The sequence below is a fragment of the Rhodnius prolixus genome, unplaced genomic scaffold (assembly GCF_049639745.1).
Source record: "Rhodnius prolixus isolate KJV_2025 unplaced genomic scaffold, Rpr scaffold_3, whole genome shotgun sequence".
Taxonomy (NCBI): domain Eukaryota; kingdom Metazoa; phylum Arthropoda; class Insecta; order Hemiptera; family Reduviidae; genus Rhodnius; species Rhodnius prolixus.
The window spans coordinates 389,592-410,629 of record NW_027411603.1 but is presented as its reverse complement, the minus strand read 5'-3'; the positions used below and the strand labels follow the sequence as shown (position 1 = coordinate 410,629).

At 38.8% G+C, this 21,038-nt stretch overlaps 1 protein-coding gene across 5 annotated transcripts in view; it reads right to left on the bottom strand.

Moving 5' to 3' along the window:
• The window catches only part of zfh1 (Zn finger homeodomain 1), a 381,320-nt gene that overhangs the window by 199,439 nt on the left and 160,843 nt on the right, over positions 1–21,038 (bottom strand). For all 5 annotated transcript variants that reach the window (XM_074125697.1, XM_074125698.1, XM_074125703.1 and 2 more), the window contains one exon: positions 4,848–4,973. In XM_074125697.1, the coding sequence (XP_073981798.1) occupies positions 4,848–4,973 (126 nt within the window). The remainder of the gene's footprint in view (positions 1–4,847; positions 4,974–21,038) is intronic.

Below are 21,038 nucleotides of genomic sequence, written 5' to 3'. Positions count from 1 at the left end.
ATAGTTATTTTGTGTCCAGATCTATAAATGTAGAAGATATAAAGGGTTGAAAATTTTTTGGGTCATGAAATTCTGTAAAATTGTGGCCGTTCTATATCTCCCACTGTGAACCACGTATTGATATGGAATTTTGTTCTCTTGTACACTTTGTTTTTCTCAGTTATAAACTATAGTTATTTTGTGCACAGATCTAAAAAGGTAGAAGATATAAAGGGTTGAAAATTTTGTGGGTCACGAAATTCTGTAAAATTGTGACCATTCTAAATCTCGCACTGTGAACAACGTATTCGTATGAAATTTTGTTCTTTTGTACACTTTGTTTTTCTCAATTATATACTATAGTTATTTTGTGTCCAGATCTATAAATGTAGAAGATATAAAGGGTTGAAAATTTTTTGGGTCATGAAATTCTGTAAAATTGTGGTCATTCTAAATCTCCCACTGTGAACCACGTATTAGTATGGAATTTTGTTGTCTTGTACGATATGTTTTTCTCAATTATAAACTATAGTTATTTTGTGCACAGATCTAAAAAGGTAGAAGATATAAAGGTTTGAAAATTTTTTGGGTCATGAAATTCTGTAAAATTATGGCCGTTCTATATCTCCCATTGTGAACCACGTATTGGTATGGAATTTTGTTCTCTTGTACACTTTGTTTTTCTCAATTATAAACTACAGTTATTTTGTGCACAGATCTAAAAAGGTAGAAGATATAAAGGGTTGAAATTATTTTGGGTCATGAAATTCTGTAAAATTGTGGCCGTTCTAAATCTCCCATTGTGAACCACGTATTGGTATGAAATTTTCTTCTCTTGTACACTTTGTTTTTCTCAATTATTAACTATAGTTATTTTGTGCACAGATCTATAATTTTAGAAGATATAAAGCAGTGGTTCTTAACCGGTGTTCCGCGAATATGGTCCAAGTGTTCCGCGAAATTTCAATTTTAAATGTATTGAAATTTAGAAACTTAAGAAAGATATGAAAACAAAAAATTGTTCCTTTTTTCTTAATTTGAATTTAATTTTAGGTTCTTGCTAAATACCGAATTTCAAATTATTTAATGTTAGTGTTCCGCGAGAAAAATATATACATATAATTGTGTTCCGCGTCTATGAAAAGGTTAAGAACCACTGGTCTAGAGACTCGTGAAGAAGTCCAAGTCTACAAAAATTAACCGAAAATATTTATTGAAGACGCTTAGAAAAAGGGCTTCGCCAAAACGTGGTTCGAACCATTGGTTGAAAAGCCATAAAAGTGGATGATTAAATTAGTTTGATTAACGATTAAATCTGAAATTTAATTGATTAAATAATTGTCATATGATTAAAATTAAGATTAAATTCGCCGATTAAATTCTGATTAAAATTAAAAATAAATTCAATCAATTAAAAAATTTAATCAATTAAATTTAGAGTTTAATTTTTTTTTTAATCAGTGCCCAACTCTGTGTTGCACTAGCCACTACACATATGGGCATAGTTATTGTGAATAGGTAGAAAACAAATAGAAGCTTGTAATAGGGTGGGGAGTGCGCTGTGTGTTCACTACAATAAGGTGTTTGAATTGGAATAGGAACTAGGAAAGGAGGCTGTATCTGGACACGCAATAACAGTAAGATGGGCAATGGGCGCAGGGCAGCCAATTCTCTGCAGAGATCGTAAACTGAAGCACATGCAAAGTTGTAAACGGACTTTCCGGGCATACACTCTGATAAAACTGTCTTGGCCGCATTATTGAAACTGTAGCCTTCTGTACTGTACACTTCCGATCTCATTGATTCACTATAATCAATAACTTCCGAACTTTCACCCTTGAGTGCGCTGCGCAGTCCAGCCTAAAATCTAACGTTTAAAACAAATTTAATGAATTAAGTTTAATTATGACATCTGCAGTATCATGGAGTAAATAAGAATAAGGCCATAGGCTGTAAGATTTACCGTTGGTGTGCCACTTGAGTATAATGAACGGCCTTAATACTTGTATTACTTAATGCTTATTTTCTAAGCAGTTACCAAAGGTGATGGATTTAAAGGTTTAATTTAAACTTGGAGATAACAAATTGCGTATGGCCGATCACTTTGGTTTCGAACTTGGTATCGCCTCTCCACATTGTACTTCCGTTCCGTTGTCTTCAGTAAACATTACCTTCTATTATTTTTGGTTGCTGGTACAATTTCAGAAAACAATTTATTGGCATTTTAGAACCGAATGAAACCACGTTTTATGTTCAGGCTCTCTTAGTTTCAGGAAGTCAAATTTCGTAATAGGGATAAGGAAAAGACGCGTAAGAATTCACTCCAACATTTTTTTTAAAATTATTTAGTTTGATTTGTTATAAATTGATGCTGGTATTGGATGGGAACCGAATTTAGGGAATTTGAAACGATCTTACACACTAAATAAACAAACATACCAAATTATCGTTTTAGATTTAAAGATCCAATCACAGCTTGGCTGAGGAGCAGCGACCAATTGAAATCTAGCCGCACCTCTAGGTTGCCTCGCTGCCAATGGATCTGTACCATTTTAACTGCACTCCTTAAACTGTAACCTCGCTTTTCATACTTTCTCCCTTTAAGGGTGACAGATTTAGATGGCTAGGCAATTCTTACAATTTGGTCTAGAGATACAGACCGGATGTGATATGAGAGGGGAACATACGACAGGGTGGTAGCTAAGGGAATGAAACAATGCAACTGATCCACACTCACAAACACACGCCCGGAGCGGTGAAGGGACCACCACACTTGCACACTGTTCGAGACTACAGCACACTAGCTCGGGGGTATTGGTGCGCCGAGCAGGCGCCGCCTCCACTCTCTGTACTTCCGTTCCGTTGCACTTACTGCCTCCAGTAAACATTACCTTTTATTGTTTTTGGTCGCTGGAACAACACAACTCTCCTTTTAATCAATTTGCAAATCCTTAACTGACCGTTTGTTTTATTTATTCCTTTAATGAGTGAACTGCTCCTTTTAGTGAAATCACTTCTTAACATCTAGTCGCACTCATCGAGACCACAATAGTAACAATAAAACACATAATTACAACATCCACTTAATTTTGGCTCGGAAAATTCAACATGTATGTTCCCTTAATTCTCTTTTTAAAACTTCAAACTACCTCTCTCCCACCCTCCCTCCGACTCCAAAGAAAGAAAGTCCTGCACGTTTTCGAAATGGACTTAACTACTGAAATGTAGATTCCAAGTTCCTGGAGTCCAGGCAAGTGCATAGCATTTATCTGGCTGATTATTCGCCTTCGGTTTGTTTGTCAGTCCGTGGAAGCATGGTCAAAAACTGAAAATCAAAAAGTGTTGAATTTTATTGGTTTAGGTTCCTAATGAGATGTGCGAATAAGCTTTACGACAAACCAAGCAATTTTATTGGTTTAGGTTCCTAATGAGATGTGCGAATAAGCTTTACGACAAACCAAGCAATTTTATTGGTTTAAGTTCCTAATGAGATGTGAGAATAAGCTTTAAGACAAACCAAGCAATTTTATTGGTTTAGGTTCCTAATGAGATGTGCGAATAAGCTTTACCACAAACCAAGCAATTTTATTGGTTTAGGTTCCTAATGAGATGTGCGAATAAGCTTTACCACAAACCAAGCAATTTTATTGGTTTAGGTTCCTAATGAGATGTGCGAATAAGCTTTACGACAAACCAAGCAATTTTATTGGTTTAGGTTCCTAATGAGATGTGCGAATAAGCTTTAAGACAAATTAAGCCATTTTATGGAACCGATTTTCTTCAAAAGGCTCCAACGAATTTCTTTAAATGTGCTCAACAATTAGATTAACTTCTGCTCTTAAACATTTATTTGGTATATGGTCTGTAAAACAGAACTCTAACTTTACGACAACTTTTACACAAATTTCCTGCCTTCTTTACTGACTAGCTTATAAGTATTTTGAATTATGTTAAATTTTCCATATTTCTAAGGATTACACCAATTAGTTGGTATAAAATAAGTATTATTAAGTAAAAGAAAAGAGATCAGCTGAGGGATTTCTGCACTGAATTTCCACCCCGCTGCCTGACCTTAGAGGCTTTCTGAAACTTCAGCTCACAGTGGCTGACAGGGCACGAGAGAAGACAAGTCAGAGACCGGTAGTGCACTGTTAATGGATCCCCAGACATAACATTTTATCGCGCCTTAAAATTAGGAGACAAAATTTCATACATTAAAATAATTATTCTGATGAATATTTTATATTGTTGGGATATTGTAATATAGTTCTACCAATTCAGTCCCTGAAGAAGACAATATATTTGTCGGAATGTACGCGAAAGACTGCAGTAACTTAATTCTCGCTATTATTAGGAAAGTAAAATGCCTTTAAGGAATTCAGCCAATGAAATTGCAATAAATAGACATAGAAAGAGGGGTGGTGGTTACCAGAAGATTTTCTGTATTGTCCGATCAAAATGTACTTATTTCCTGAGAGAAGAGAATTTAGTTAAGTTTGCAGAGGAGTGTAGCAATAGAGAAAGTTGGCTTTAAAAGATGAAAAGCGACCAAAAGTTATCAGCTGACGGAACAAGCCAACTAAAGCTAATTGGCTGTAGGAGAAAGCTGGACTTGTTCTTTCTATTGAATATAATTGGTGTAATTGAGTCGGCAAGGTTTGCCTTAGCGCAATTAGGCGGCCCGACTACATACAGCTCTTCTTAGCAGCAGCCTCTTTGCAAAGTCCAACTGGCCTTTCTCTAATTTACTTTTCTTTTGCTCCTTCTGAAGATATCTTCCCTCGGTATGAGTAAGTAATTTTAATATTTCGTGATATCCTTGTTCCCGTTCAGGAAGCCATAACAGTATCATATAAGATAAAACTCACCATTTTCATTGTTGTCGTGGGTGAGAAGTGTCATGCTGAGCTGAAGGTGCTCCGCCCCTGGTGGCGGCCATGCGGCCCCCACACCAACCTCCGTCACTACCGCTTCCTCCACCAGCTCCACATCAACTGTTAACATACAGAACATTTTTTTTACCATTAGATTACCGGAAATACAAGTGATTGATTTTTTTTATAACAAACTCCACTAATTATTTCGCCCTCTGCGAACTCGCAATCACATTTCACCTCTCCTCACATTATTAAATATTTGTATTGTGATCTGCAATCAAAAACTAGGTAAATAATTTTTGTAAATTTCATTATATTATACATATTCATTTTAATAGAATCATTGTTAACAATCTGTAATGTTCCACAGCCCTGGAGATGACCTAGTCCCTAGGTCGAAAGCTCGGCAGAATAAATGTATCACGACTGAAACGGCAATTATTTTTTTAGCCTATTGATAATAATAATATAATAACACACTCGGAATAACAAATTTGCACGAAATACAATCATTTTAACGAAGTGGTACAATGATGATGTCCTCTACCAAGAGGTACGCGAGCCAAAAAAGGTTGGGAAACGGTGTTTAACAAACCAAAGCTCACCTCTGAGAGAGGTGACGTATCATGTCGCTCATTTACATGGCCATACTGATCATACATCGATTACAATCATAGTTGTGTTTATTACATCAAGTGTATTTAAGTCTGGGTCTTATAAGAAGCTGAGAGAGAAAGGAGAGATAAAGTCCATTAAGAGGAGCGGGGGGCAGACCGAGGCATGAAGGAAATGGTAATACAAGCGGAACTTGTAGCAATCGGACGCCATTAATTCTCCACGTTCTGTTTATCTTTACCTAACAATGACCAGCAGTTGGTACAGTAGCATACTACTGCTTGGGTAAGCGGCTTAACCAACTCAATGGTCGACGGCACACTGTTTGCGCTAACTACTTATATCGGAGTGAGTGGTGCCACCTCCCCCCTTCCTGCCACTCAACATTACAACCTATTAAAGGTATATATAGAACTGGAAGAGCAGTAGCACTTACCTCTCCATTATGCCAAGCTCAGAGCGAACACTGCTCTCGGCTCGCAACTCCAGTTTTAGAGATTATGATGTAACTAGAAGGAGTGAGCAGAGTTTACTCGCCGCGTTCAACCGTTTGTTCTCCTCACTTAATTCCCTAGCATTGCTTACCCAACTATGAATGTACATTCTCTCCTAAATCTTACCACTGATTGCGAACACCCAGTAACACTCTTCTCATCTAGATAACTTTACTCCATTGCTTTAAGGAGAGAGAAATTTAAAAAACTGACCCAACTAAGATATAAAAACTTCAAACTCCTCTATAGTGGGGTACATCAGTGTGAGTGTTGGGAGTCCACTCAAAGCAATGCTGATACTTTAAAAAGACGTAGGGGAAGAAACTGGGTTCAGGAGAAGGAATCACAGCCAGCTGTTAGAATGCAAGTCTGCATACATGTTGGCAAGGCAGCTAACAAACCATGGCGTGGGATAAGAGACATCGGCTACGCCTTCGTTCTAGCCGTAAAGGAGGCAGAACTGCAATCCTTTTGAGTAGTAATCCAGAAGCTAACAGCAGCTTCAGATCCCTAGTACCTAAAAAGTATCAATTTTCTCAGAAAAACAATTTACTAAAAATTACGTCTTTCAGGGATAACCAAACCGTTTTATTATTTTGATTTAATTACTTTCTCTTCCGCTTCCTCGGCTCAAAGGAATTCTCTTCATTTCCGGTATCTTCACTCACATAGCCTTCTCTTGCTGCCACTACATTATAATAGCAGGTGAAATCTCAAAACCGAACTTCATCTAATTCACTGTGCTTCATCTGAAGAGAAGTAAGAGAGAGAGAGAGAGAGAGAAACATGTTTACTGGGATCTGCTTTGGGCAGCCGATGGCAGTTCGGCGGACAAGTATCATGCGACAGAGACCGGATGTAGCTGAAGGGAAGAAATCAGGCGAAAGGAAAATAAAACGACCTTTTTGTTAGTGCGGGGTTGGGGTGGACCAGTACTGCGGGAAGTCTGTACTACCAACTGCTCCCTGTTCATATTTATTTATATTTATTTATACAGGTATCCATGCAGACAATGGCGCCGCACCCATTTTGGTTAATGCAGTCGAAGCAATTTTGTATGCATTGCACCAACTGCACTCTTAGCCCTACAAGAGTCCAATGTTCACCCTCAGATGTGGGCAATCTTTCCATATTGATAAGCATCTCTACTGCATTCAAATATGCACTACATTGTCTGTAACTGCCCCTAAACTCTCTACTAACTCACTTATCTCTCATTTCTTTTATAACTCATAAAACTATTTCTATTGAAGTATCGAACACTATGAACCCAAATAAATAAGTAATCTTGTAAACTCTCCTATTGCGAGTTGCTGGTGGTAAGAATCTTCACTAATTATTTAGCCTCATTAAATAGATCAAACTACGAGTCAGTAGTTCAGGCACGTCTCCTCCACAGAAGTATTTTAAAAATCAAATTTTCTAACTTCTATGCTTGAAAAATGTAAATATAATATTTAAATAATAAATAAATTTAATGTTTAATAATATTAAATTTTATTCCAAGTACTAAATTTTTATTATGCTAATTTAGAAAATGGCGATGATAATAAGTAATATGATGTAGAAAGCGACAATGTAGAGCTTGGCAGCAGAATTGAATCACGTCTGGAGTGCCAAAATCTATTTTGTCCATAAAATCTGTAATACGGATATTATCCCTTAGTAGCCTCATCATCCCTGCGTACCCTCATCATCCCTGAGGTGAGGGTTTTTAATATCACAAAAACTGTTAAAGATCCTCACTTATAATGGCACTAAAAGGGTCTGCGTAATATTTACTTCAGATTTGAAACACTAAAATTCATTTTATCCTGCTTCAGTCTCTGGAGAACGTTAAGCATAGAGATAACTGTAGCAGGTAAGTAAGAGGTTTCCAAATCAAATCCGGGTGAGCAGTGCTTGCAAGTGATGTCCACTAAGCGGGGGGCTGTGCAGGGACACGGCGGTGTGTTAGTGTAAGGTATTTGGCCAGCTAAGTGTTACTTCTACTCCATTCTGTATTCCTGGAACCCCTTCGTGACCCTGCATCGTTATTGCGGGATAACAGGATTCCACAATCCTCCTCCCCAAGTGTGCTTTGTCCACATACCTTGCTCCTCCATATTGCCAGGGTTATATTTCTATTTTGCTTACTCTCCACTCTGCCTACCAAATACATCTCTAACTTAAACCATCCAAATAACTAAAAGATGATCTGAAAAGTAAGGATTGTGTAAATGTTACGAAACATTAAAACTAAAAGTAAAATGAAAAATTCTATAACATTTCATCATAACATTATCCCCTACACAACATACAATAATGGCGTAAGTGTGATTGATCATCATTAAGAATGATTAGAAAAGCTTACTGTAATAAAAAAGCAGAGGAACTCTGTAAGCTGGAACCCGATAGCCTGGCCACGCCTGAGACTGATGGCAGTAATGTTAAAGGAGAAAGGCCGAAGACCCTAGTACTCCGGACTTGTTTCCAAGTTTCCAAGTTACAAAGAGCCTTCGAGAGTCTCTGGTACTTTTTACTTTAATTTTAATCTGTTCATTATGATAATGCAATCTAACCACCGATATCTGTTTTTCGTCTTGATCCAGCTTCCACTGGATAGTAGCCTGTAAAAACAAAAAGAAACGATCTCCGACAATTAATGCACCCTACTGTGAAAATTGGGCATAGATACATTTCAAGTGACGGAACTTCAACAAGTAACACACAAATTAGAATTTACCTTTTTAAAATCATTAGTCTTTCTTTTTCTTTAATTTGTTCAATGCCTTAAGGAAGTCACTTGATAAGAATAGCTACCGCTTTCTGTTGGAAAGATACCATCTTTAACTAGAACGTTGTTTAAAAGAGAAAGATAAATCTATTTATAAATACAACAAACAAAATTGCCTAACCGAAAGGAAGGAGTTTTGCAATTTTCTTTTTTTAGTTTTCTGGAAAAATTTGATTAATACAGCGGGTTGATGAAGTTCCTTTATTGTTTCAAACCGAGCTAAATAACTTTTCGGGTCCTGATGTATGTACCCTTGTTTAGAGGAAACAACCTTCAAGTATGTAAGAAATATTGGGTTCGATTATCGGTCGAAGGCACTGTTAATATGAGAAATAGGTTGGCAGTACATCGCATTCCACTTCTAGCTACGAGTTAAAATATACTGTCTTTTCAGCTCGAATTGTAAATTTTAAGAAGAATTCATTTCATAATCTGGGGTAAGAGACAGTCGGACATTAGGTCTTCTCTTTTGAACCTATTATTTATATCCGGCGGTGGTGTGGAAGCCACAGTTGGGTTGGCCGAAGGTGTTAGTTACTCTTTGGCTGGTGATCCACTGGTGCTATTCAGAGAAAGGCTTTTGGTATCTAATGACACTTGGATACTAGTAGTGTCATACAAATGACTACATTTGTTTCCATCAAAGTGACAACAACCGACAACAACAAGCAGTGAAATCAGTTCGCCATCTATCTGCGAGTACGCTAACTATACCCAGTGTTCCATTTAGCCTTTCGAACTGTATGTGGCGTTCCATTACAAATGTAAGTACTCTCTATCCAAATAATAGCAACTTTATGAACAAGTACATAAATTTCAGGCGACCCACTGATTGTAAGGTGACTTTGGCAATAAATGTCATCCGACAGGACCTGCTTGGGGGGTAGCAAATCATTTTGATTCCAACAAGATTCTATACGATCATAACACCCTAGATAAACATGTACTCCAGGGCAAACATTTACAATGACTTCCTTCCAGAGTCTGAATTCCACGATTCCCCATAACAACATCATAACTGGCAAAATAAGCAAAGTTATAACTAACATAAGCCATAACTTCTGACTGAATTCGCCTCTTCTCCACAAAAATGCTCTCAGCTCGGCTGGATGTACACTTACTTCCGTTAATATATATTTTGTTAAATATGTAAATCTAAATATAAATATTTGACTCATAAAGTTGAAGCTTAAGACTTTCTCTTACAACAGTTTATGTAATTCCTTTCCTTGAAACTAATAATTCGTAATAAAAAGATTATAACTTCATTATTACAGATGTTTACTGCAATAAAATGAGACATTTGGCGGAAGAGAGCCAACCTTGCTCCTCCAAAACCCAAATAAAATAATTGTCATTACAACAATACAGTCTAAATTTTAAGCGCTCATGTAATTATATCTCTTGTAATAGAGAGAATGGAGTCATCATTTGGAAACTGTATCATACAGTCTGTAGGCTCTCTAGTTTGGTGTAAATAAATTGTGCAACAGTTCTGAACCAATAGGAATTGCGGGACATAAACAATGTTGTAAAATGGCCGCTACGTTGAGGATCAGTTCCTGGTTTACATGAACTTTTTGCCGCAAATGAACACTAGTTTACTTTTGGCCAAATTCGAACTCGTACCCCTCGGTGTTATGTTGTTTTGTAGGGCTCGGATTTACTTCTTGTTGGAAGCCTTGATTGTACTTTTACCTATAGCTTTCGAGTGTCTTGCTTACTAGATTCCAGTGACTAAACTACGCCAGCACTGCTCTACTTGCTGTGGATATTGGATATACTGGGAAACGAAATAAAGAAATAACAATTCTAAGAGAGAAAAGTGGTGTGGTTCTGGACTCTGTTGATTCTTCTCTGGGGAGATTCGCCAAGATTCATCAAGGAGTGCAATCGGCGAAAGTGGGTAATACAAAATATTAATCCTCTTCACACAATCTCCATCAGCTGGAATTAAGAGAAGTGGGGGAGGTTAGGATGATCCAGAGGAGTGTTGTCTGGTCACGCCACTGCCCCTGCCAGCAACAATGCAGCCTAAGTGTATGTTCCCTTGAATACTTGCGAGCTAAGAGCTGTGGCTACTCTCTAGTATTTGTGTAGTTTTTTGTTCGTTGTAATATGTGTACGAAGGACGAGGAGGCGCCACGGTACTCAGTATGCCGCAGGCTGACGGCCACACCAACTACAATATCAGTTCCATGTATTTATTATTTATCTAACCTCTCTCTCTCTACCGCACTGCCAGCTGGAGTGTTTGCTATTCCACGGACGCCGACAATACCTCTACAGCAATGAATAAATGAACAATCCTTACGAAATGTTACGTGAACTCTATGTGTTTCCGTTCCAACGGCTAAAGAAGCGGCCCTAACCTCCATCTCAGCCAAACATAATACCTTATTTTATAGTATTATTGATCCATAAACCTACAGCATTGATCGTAATGATCTCTTCTCTGGCACCACTTCCAGTTCCGCCCTATCCCACAGAAATTGTAAACAATATCCATCAAAAGTAATATTCAAAGTATTTCATTACAAAATTATCGTTTGCAAGTTTAGGAATGGAGATCACAGGTAGAATTTGTGTGGATTACCATGAATTCACAAATCGGTAATCAAAAAGTCTGGAAAAACTGAAATGCTGTATCAAACTGTTACCGGGTTTAACTAAATTGAAAAAAAGAAAATTGTGAAGTTTCTTTCCTTTTAAATTACTAAAAATCTGAAGTAGGCCCTCAAGAGGGCCTCTTGCTAACGCTATTAGTTATTTGGAAAATTTAAATTTTTAGTAAAAACGATTTGACTTCAATATTAATTATGTTCGTCACTCGTCTAAAAACTACAGAAATCGGGTGACTTCCTGTCGGCCATTTGCTTCTTGAATTTGGAATTTTAGTCAAATATTTCTAACTTGTCTGTTAGTATTCAACAAGTCAGTAGACTTGTATTTCGAATAAAAAAAATATAGAACTGCTTTTACGCAATATGGTTAACGAGTTTAAAGAAGATCGAAGGAGTCGAACATCCCACAAACTAAAGAATTCAGTAAAGTTGAGGCTGAATTTGTTCAAAGCTTATTCTTCTCCAACAATGGAACTTAAGTCATAGCTCAAATTTGTTCTTCCTTCGAGTTTTCGAGTTGGAATGGCGCTGACGATGATCAGAGCTCCACACACTCACGCGCCTAATAGGCTGTGTACTTTCACACAATTACACATCCAAACCAATTTGAATTAACTTCTTTTCAGAACTCAAGGGACTGAAGGGATTCCACCTTTTGGTGAATGAAGACAATGCAGGTATTTGGGCCAAATAAGCTGGCCAGATTGAAGATAAAAGTTTAAACTGCATTTGTGCGGATAAGATAGGGTGTGTCTATACGGTGTGAACACAATAAACCATAGTCTCGTTCTGTCGGCTGCACTGTAAAAATGAACGCTCTTATCAGTGGGGAAAGCTTCCCTGCGTGGATAGATCTTGACAGAAGGTAGAGGGAAAAAGCTGTCTCAACCGGAGGGCGCCACACCGACGAGAGAGCAGTTCCAAAGTTAATCCGATATCATATGAGCACATTTGCGTTGGACCGTTACAATGCGGAGTTACATGGGAGGCGGAGATCGCAGGTGGTGAGTAAGTGCGAGTTACGTCATAGGTCACACTCCTCGTAGATAATTGTATCAATGGAAATGCGGGCTGTTCAGGAGAGGCTGGACAAAGTTATTGTACTCGATTTTGTGACGTTAGGGCAGCAGCCCTGCAGAGCAGGGGGTGATGGGGTGATCACTGCCAGATAGTAGAGTGGCTTTCACTTACAAAATGATTTAATGTCCTTTTGCGGACCGTAATGAGCGCCCCTCGGTGACAATAGCACCAACTTTCCCCCTGCAATCGATTTTTTATTGCACCAATCTTGCACACTCTCATGTTCTTAGATACATGAGAACTACTATCTGAAAGGAGCTCCGCTCTTCTGCAATCCTTTAGATTCAGATTCTGTTGGATTCTTCGAATTTAAGAGTAGAAACATTATCAGTCTCATTACGCCCCTAAAATATACGATACATATACAATAGGTTCACCGGACAAATGAAAACGCATGAAAAATCACAAAAATTTATATATTTTTCTTTCTCTCAATGAAAGAAAAACACCGTTGGTCTATCTGATAGTCTGATGGTCGAAATAGCGTTTTGACCGGAAGTATAAGTTTGGGTTCCTTAAATCGACCCCTTTTCATTCTAATGTGCATTTCCATAAATATAGGGGCTTGAGTTTGACCTAATTACCTGATAATCTTTTCTGGTTTTTAACAATGGCAATTTGATCTCGGAACACGGAGATGAACGTAGCTTGCTGTCCTCAGAGATTCCTTCCTAGCAGTATTCTTAGGACTCTCTGATGGACATCATGGCTTGGAATAAGGAAACAGTCTTGAACAGTTTTGGATTTCCAACCAACAACAAGATTGATTCATCTGTTTGATTTAGAGGATTCAACTTCTACAAATGAAGTTTCTGCCATTGCTGGCTCCAACAACATCAAGGGTAGCAATAAATAAGTTGGTTAAATTGGATAAAATTATCCAGCAGTGTGGAACTGAAAACGTTTTCAATATTCCCTTCAAACTTTAAAGTAAACTGGCACATGGTGTCGAAAAGTTAGAAATGTAATTAAAATGAGGTTCTTCAGAAAGGATTTAGGTTGTAATTTCTTGAGGAACCTTGCATATTAAAATTGGAAAAACTGTGTACAAGAAAGTCTGGGGACAGTAAGTTTATCTCAAAATCTAGATGTCACTAAGGAGGAATGTAGATGCGACTGAGGTGGAATGTAGATGTCAATAAGGAGGAATGTAGATGCGACTGAGGTGGAATGTAGATGTCACTAAGGAGGAATGTAGATGTCACTAAGGAGGACTGTAGATGTCACTAAGGAGGAATGTAGATGTCACTAAGGAGGAATGTAGATGCGACTGAGGAGGAATGTAGATACGACTGAGGTGGAATGTAGATGCGACTGAGGTGGAATGTAGATGATGTGCGTTGCAAAATAGAATTTAATTTGCAAGAGTAAGTGAGGGAAAGGTTGAGCTGGAAAAGAGCATCAAACAGGTGTCGGAGTCGTCACTTCCGCTAAGTAGAACGTCTTTAGGTGCATTAGGGGGACAAGAAGGTCTCCATTCGGACGAACAATCCCGACAAAGTGTCTGTCGTGGAGGGTGGGGGAGTTATATTCTGCGGGTGGCAGTCAACAGCCAGTAGAAGCCCCATTGTTGGCAACTCAGTCTTCCTCTTCTAGTCCAGGGCGTCCCGTCTTTATTTAGAAGCATGTCTAGGTGATGTGTGATATTAAAAATGTTTATAGGGGGTGCTCACGGTTCTAATTTACATTTGAAAAGAAGGTCTGTTGGGTGGGGTCGGTCACAGAGCTGGAAGAACCTACAAGCAGAGAGGGCCTGTACGGCTCGTGGCTCGCATACCGCAGCTCCAGCGACACGCTCATTGGGCACGCAATCCGCCTCCGTGCGCACGACAATCACGAGCAGAACTACAAGCCACGCGTCTCCATCGTCGCCATTACTATTTAGGTCGGAGGTCCATGGCAAATCTCTAAAACACCATTCATTGGCACAGATGCACATCCAATTCCCAACATTACATCCCCTCCCTCACTCCTCTACCATGCATCAGTTTTCCCCCCTTTTTATTTATTTAATTTAAATTAGCTCCAACTCAAGCAGAAAGAGCCTTTCAAAGCGCTGTGTTAAACTCACTTCTCCCTTAAATCGATCTTACTTAACAAATGATTAATACCATTTTATCTACGAGTAGAGTAATTGGTGACCAAGAAGAACTCCCACCTTGGGAAAGACTTCTTTTCACTCGTGGGGAAATTAATTCTCCTGGTCGATTAGTGAAGACGGAAAATAAGATTGCAGTTGTATTCGATAATATATTCGATATAGTTCAATAAAACTGAAGGTACAAAAAACAGGAAATAAAAAATTTAATTTATGCTAAACATTATGATACTTAGTCCGGGTTACTGGCACAATAAGTCTCTTGTGGCTGCGGTGCCGTGGGACGTAGGTCCCGTCCCATCTACTATTCTAGTCCGGGTTATAAAATAATGATAAAGAAATTAAAAATTGTGGCTAAAGGTTAGGTACTTAGGTGACGAAACATCATAGACTGGTAAAACTCTGGGGACTTCCAAAAGAATATTTGCGGGAAAATCACCAACTAGAAATTTACGAGTCATTTTGCGCTGAATCTGGATTCCATCTTATCTGCAACAGTTTTCAATCTTTTCAAAGGTGATATTTCGTGCCATAACTTGCAACACTAAATTTTTTGTAGCAAAGGAAATGAAATGAAGTGGAGAAAAGAAGTACAATGGTAAATTTTGCGTATGTGTACTCTTGAATCATTCCAATATAAATAATTAGATAAAAGTGCGGCCGGAGAAATACGGAAGTTGGAGGTCAGAATGGAGGCCATTAGACACAATGATTGCGGAGGCCCCCAAGTGGACCCTCGCCAGTTCTGCACACCTCATTTCCTTTAACGGCTCCATCCTTTAGTACAGTAATTAGTTAACATTTTAATTATAAATCCTTATAATTTCAAGTTCTATAACTGCAGGTTGTGTTTACTTTAGGGAGGATAACAAAGAGAATTATGTAGCGAGATAAAAAAGAATAAGGGCACGAGAAGGTATACCTCCAAGCGACCTCTACACCTCATTTAGAAGTTCACTATTTATTCAATCTGGATTAATTAATTAATTTCTTGAACATTAGAAATGCTTTTCTCTAGAAGAACTCGAACGATTCGCACAACAATTGCTTCAATTACAATCATTTTATTGCTCGACACCTAACCAGTAGTTGGAGAAAAGAGGCGATTGCTGATCTTGATAATAATTTTATTTGATACATTTTCCATGAGAGGATCTTGTGAATGTAAGTTTGAAGCCCTTCTGCTACCTTTAAGAAGACCAACATCTTGGTTGAATGGATGGCTAGTTTGCTGTGGGCTTCGAACAACGAAAAGTAAATTAATCCGAATGAGGGCTTAGCACCTTAGAGTATTGTTGAATGTACCCGGAGAAGAAGCAGGGCCTTTTTATTATTAACATGAGGAACAAAAGAATGTCTCAATGATTGGAATGAAGGGGCCGGGCAATCAGGTAGAGCGGCAGGCAGATGCGGGTCTCATTGTGATCAGGGTGCAGTCTCTGCATACCCAGCTTGCAGCAGTACAGCTGAACGACAAGCGCGCTTCACCCCATCCTCAATCTCCTAAAACTAAATCTAATTATCTGCGCACAATCTGATCTGCAGCAAGAGGGTTGCACCCTCTCGGTCGACCTGTATTTATCCAAGGTACAATAGTGGCCGACACCTCCGCAGCAGTCACCCACATCCATCCATGGCGGGGGCGATTGTAGAGGCTTAATGCGGACCATGTGAACTCCGATCTGTCCGCTCCGATGGTCTAGTCTAGGACTGCCGCTAGCCGTCCCGCTAATTATCCAACCGGATAATCTTTCACCCCTTTTTATTTTCTCGAATCTTCATCATAAATAACATGTAATTCCTAGCATAGATCGAGTGAAGGCAGAAGCGGTTCTAGCCAACTAGAGGAATCATTTTGGGGTCCTCACAGCAAAATAAATAGCAATAATTTTAGTAAACATTTATTGTTAAGTTTTAAATTGCAAAATTTACGCTATTTTAGCACACGCAGTTATTGCCACAATCGCAAGGCTATATTTATCGCACATGTTTCAAGGTCATATTTTTGCATAAGGGAAGAAAAAATGAGAAAACAAAAATCATACTTTAAACAAATTTAAAAATTTTAATTTTTTTATTTGGATATACCTATTTAGGAAGGTAATTGTTTCGGAAATTGTTTTAATGGTAAAAAACCTTCAGAGTTTCTGTTAAGGCGATGACGTAATGAAATTTTCACGAGCGAAAAAATCGCTGAAAGCAACCATGTTTCCTCACAAATTGGCACTTCCGCTCAGCCTATTTTTCTTTTGTGAACTTGCAATTCCTCTTACCTATACATTAAATTCTCATTAGAGCGAGGACAGATAGAAATAATTTCTTTCAAAACAAGAGTAGTTTTCCCATGACAATATAAACACAGCAACCCAGAGTCAGCAAAAGTGTGCGAGACGGAAACGTAGGTGAAGTCGAAATCTCGGCACCAAACTGATTAATCTTGCTCTGATGGTGGATGTGAGACCGAAACCGGAAGTATGCGTGCCGGAAATCAAAGATATTGCGGATCTAACCACATTTTCAACCTTCCACTTTATTCCCCATTTTGTTATGAAGATAATTAGGCCGCATATTGCACATTACACTTACGATATTTTAGAGCTATGTTAAGAACTCCATTTCTCGTTCAGAGCTGCGTTTCAGATGGATTAGAATCTGTTCTTTTGCAAGGAACATAAAAGTGGACGTTCTGAACAAGAGTTTCATCGCCTTCAGAAAATTAAATTAAATTAAAAGTGCGGCAGAAAACATGTCTTACTGTCATCAATTAATTCCGGATATTCTCCCCCCCCCAAAAAAAAAGTTCCAAGCAGCGTTTGATTGGTCACACAGCGAACCTACCAACAAATTGAAATAACACTTTCACTGAACATGTGAATGGCGATAGTTTTAGACAAAGCAAGCGCGAGTCCGTACTCTGAGCGTGCAGAGGACAAGCCACCAGCTCTCTAGACTGTTTTATGGGATCCGGCCGGGGATAAATCACTGGAGATCTAAACGGCAGCTCGTATGACGGATGCTCTTAGTATATGGGCGCTAAGACCTACATACTCTTCAATAATACGAAATGACGAACTTCGTCTTGCAATCATCTGGCATTAACCAATTCATTCTTGCATATTGTTTTTCCTGGTCAGATGTCCGAGTTGATGAAATCATTAGAAGAAAACGTGAGCCTAGTTCTATTGACACTTCTTCAGGTGGTAATGTAATCGCACAGGTTCTCACAGGTGATGAAAACTCTGCCGCTGTCTTCCTAGCCATTAGCGCCCTCATAAAAATTTGCCACATAAATTCAAGCCGCTGAAGGATGGAGTACCACTGTAGTTGTTAAAGGAAATATGATAGAGGCTCTCCCATAGCCCCGTCACTAAATATTAGAAAGAATGTCACGCTGGGTTACCTTTAGACTGGACTAAAACTTGGTGATTACAACATTCTCCATTTTTAAAGTGAAAACAGAATTCTTTGACCTGAGCAGTCTATATTTGAAAGAATAGCTGACGACGCGTGTGGGACCGTTAATATGGCCAGCTGATTATGTTTCACATTGATCTGTGTTGTTGTGGCAACCATTGTTAGCTACATATATATATATATATTGTGCGTACTATAATATCAGTGAGAAAGTTATTGGCAGTTGTCTTTATTTAGAAATGGTGTGTGAGTGAGGGGAAGAAGTGAATGGTCAGCAGTGAGGAAGCAAGAGGGAGCTATTCTAATGAGTGGTCTTGCTTCAGAGTCTGAGGAGGAAGTGCCGTAGGCAACACCCAGAGGAAGTGGGCATTGTGTTACGGCGAGCTCCAGTTCCACAATAGGTAGGGCCCACCAAGACTGCTTCTTCTTTATTTACCCTGGCGGACCAGCACCCTCAGTGTTCGGGTCCCTCCAGCGAGCTCTTTGTTCTCTTCACCGACACACATCCACCCTTGCACACAAACTATATCCCTCATTACTGACCCTAGAAGACCCACATCGAGTAAATCTCACATCTATATGTTCATTGCTTCACAACCAAAGACTTGTACTTCTAGCTGGAACTCTTCTCTCCCATTTCGTTCCCTATTTGCCTGCTTCTATCACTTTGCATCCTGTTCCAAATCTATCGCCACTACCACTACCAATATCCCAATTTTAGTTTTTGCTTTCTATTTACTAGCTTTTCTTCTTCTCTTGCAGGACAATCAGGTCATTCCGAATACAGACCACAGGAAACTGAACAAAGCAAAATTGCCTGAATTAGGTCCATACCACAGAATCTTATCCAGAATTTATGCAACGAAAATACTCAGTGTAAAACAGCAATAGTACAACTCAGGTCAAAACAAACTACAGGATCAGTGAAATAAATAACTGTTGCCACGTCATCCATATGAGGGTAAATAAAACCCATGCAAATTTAAATATTCATATCTCCCAAATAACTCCGTTTACTCTTCGGTGTCAGGGGAGTTTCAAAATTTGATAATTCAGGTGCAGTCAACGTTCAAAGTAGGCGAGCAGACAACACTATAACAGCGTACAGACAACACCATAACAGCGTTCATTTAAAGTTTTATGCCAGAGTGGTCCTTTAGACAGCAATCACCCTCCTCCTCCCCCCCGCCATTAACTGAATTGTCAAGAAAGATATTTCTATTAAATGAATGATTACTTTTTAAACCATTTGTTGCAAAAGATCGTATCATCGTTGTGCATTATTCACTGATATGTTACGGTGGGACGTTGCATGTTTTTAGTTTTCGAACTTTATTATTACGGCACTGATTTGGCCAATATCAACCATTTTCATCTAAAGAACGGTCTAATTCATAAATAGCAAATGGCTACAGACTCCCTTGAATGCAATCATGTGTTGAAATCTACGTATTCATTGTTCATGGGAAAATAATAAAGAAATTTATCTCACTGAGTAAAGTGGAAACTGTAGCCGAGTAGAGAACAACACTTCAGTATTAAAAACTTGTTTAAGAGAATGAAATCTTCTACCTGCCAGTGGTCACGCAAGAATTTTACAAATACCTCACTAACTATGATTAAGTTCTTGCTAGTTTAGAGCACATGCGTTTAATATTTTGTTAAACATTTTAATTAACTCTGGGCTAATTTTTCTCTCGATTTGATGCCTAAGAGTGTGCCTAAAAGTATGACTGTAAAATAATGAATCCAACAATAAATGTATTTTATGAAAACGAATGAACTGAAACCAAGCAAATAATAAATGTAGAAATGGAACCCAACGGCACGGTACAATCTAAGCATCGAATTATCTTCATGATGTACCGAGAAAAACAGCTAATTCACCTACGGACGCCACCGGATGCCAGTGACAATGCGATAACCCATCAGCAAAACGTGATAGTTAGCTTAAGATTAGGTTCGTTCATAGGCCTGACAGCGAAATTCAGCGCGACATAAAATATTAATTTCTTTTCTGTTTGCCTTATTCCTAACCTTTTTCTTGTCTAAAACCGTGCTTTAACGGGTTTAGGACTTGAAAACACTTGTTTCTCTACTTGTCAAACTTTTCGGCCCAAATATTGCCCTGGAGTTGTGTTACGCGGGAGCAGTATGATCCTTGAGGGAAGGACAAGAGAAGTACGTAAAACGAGAAAGAGGAATTTCTAAGTCAAAGCGGTAGTCCGGTAAAAAGATGGAGAAGTAAAGGCAATCTCTGTAACATCTGTAAGTAGCTACTTCACCTGAATGTAGTATGTGATGACGAGCGAGCGAGTTGGCTGGCTTACCAGGGAGGTGTTTAGGCCGAATTCCCTGGAAAAGTGGTCCTTCCAGTCCCCATTGCCCCCCTCCAGTTATCTTGTAACCACCTAGTTTAAGAAACACCGTTGAAGTTCTTTCATGTTAGCAGGGAAATATTTACTAATTTTTAAGAGTTGATTGACACTTGTAGAATTAAGAGAAATAGCCTCGGGTGCACAGGTCCAATATGGAGGCTACCTAAACTCTGTAATCATTTCCGTTGCCCAGTGCAACACACTGTCTACTGTTCAGCACTGCAAGTGTAAAAAAAAATCCAGTTTGGAGGCTTGAAATTGTCTCAAAGTGGGAACATGTTGAACGAAAGAGACCGCATTGATTACTTTTCCTATAAAAAGTGTATCATTTTTCGTTTTTATCCTGACTGTAGAGGGACTCACGTGACGCTGGCTTTAGTCTAGCCATTCTGGGGTAGTGTGTAGCCTGCCAATAGTTAGACGGATTGATTTTTAACCACTTAGCCTATTATGTTGAGGGGTTAGATGGTACTATGTTGGACTACATGATGGTTCTAGTGTGTGGGCCCTTTTTAATAAAGGTTGTGTTGGCTGATGTAGTGTTTGTGTGTGTAGAAGAAGTGAGGGGTGCTTGCGTCATTAGTGTAGGACTGGTCGCACATATCAGCTCCCATCGTCCTAAATACCGCTAATGCCCCTTTAATTGACGTTCTCTACTCTCCGCTGTAATGTCATTACACACACAGACACACAGCCCCATCAA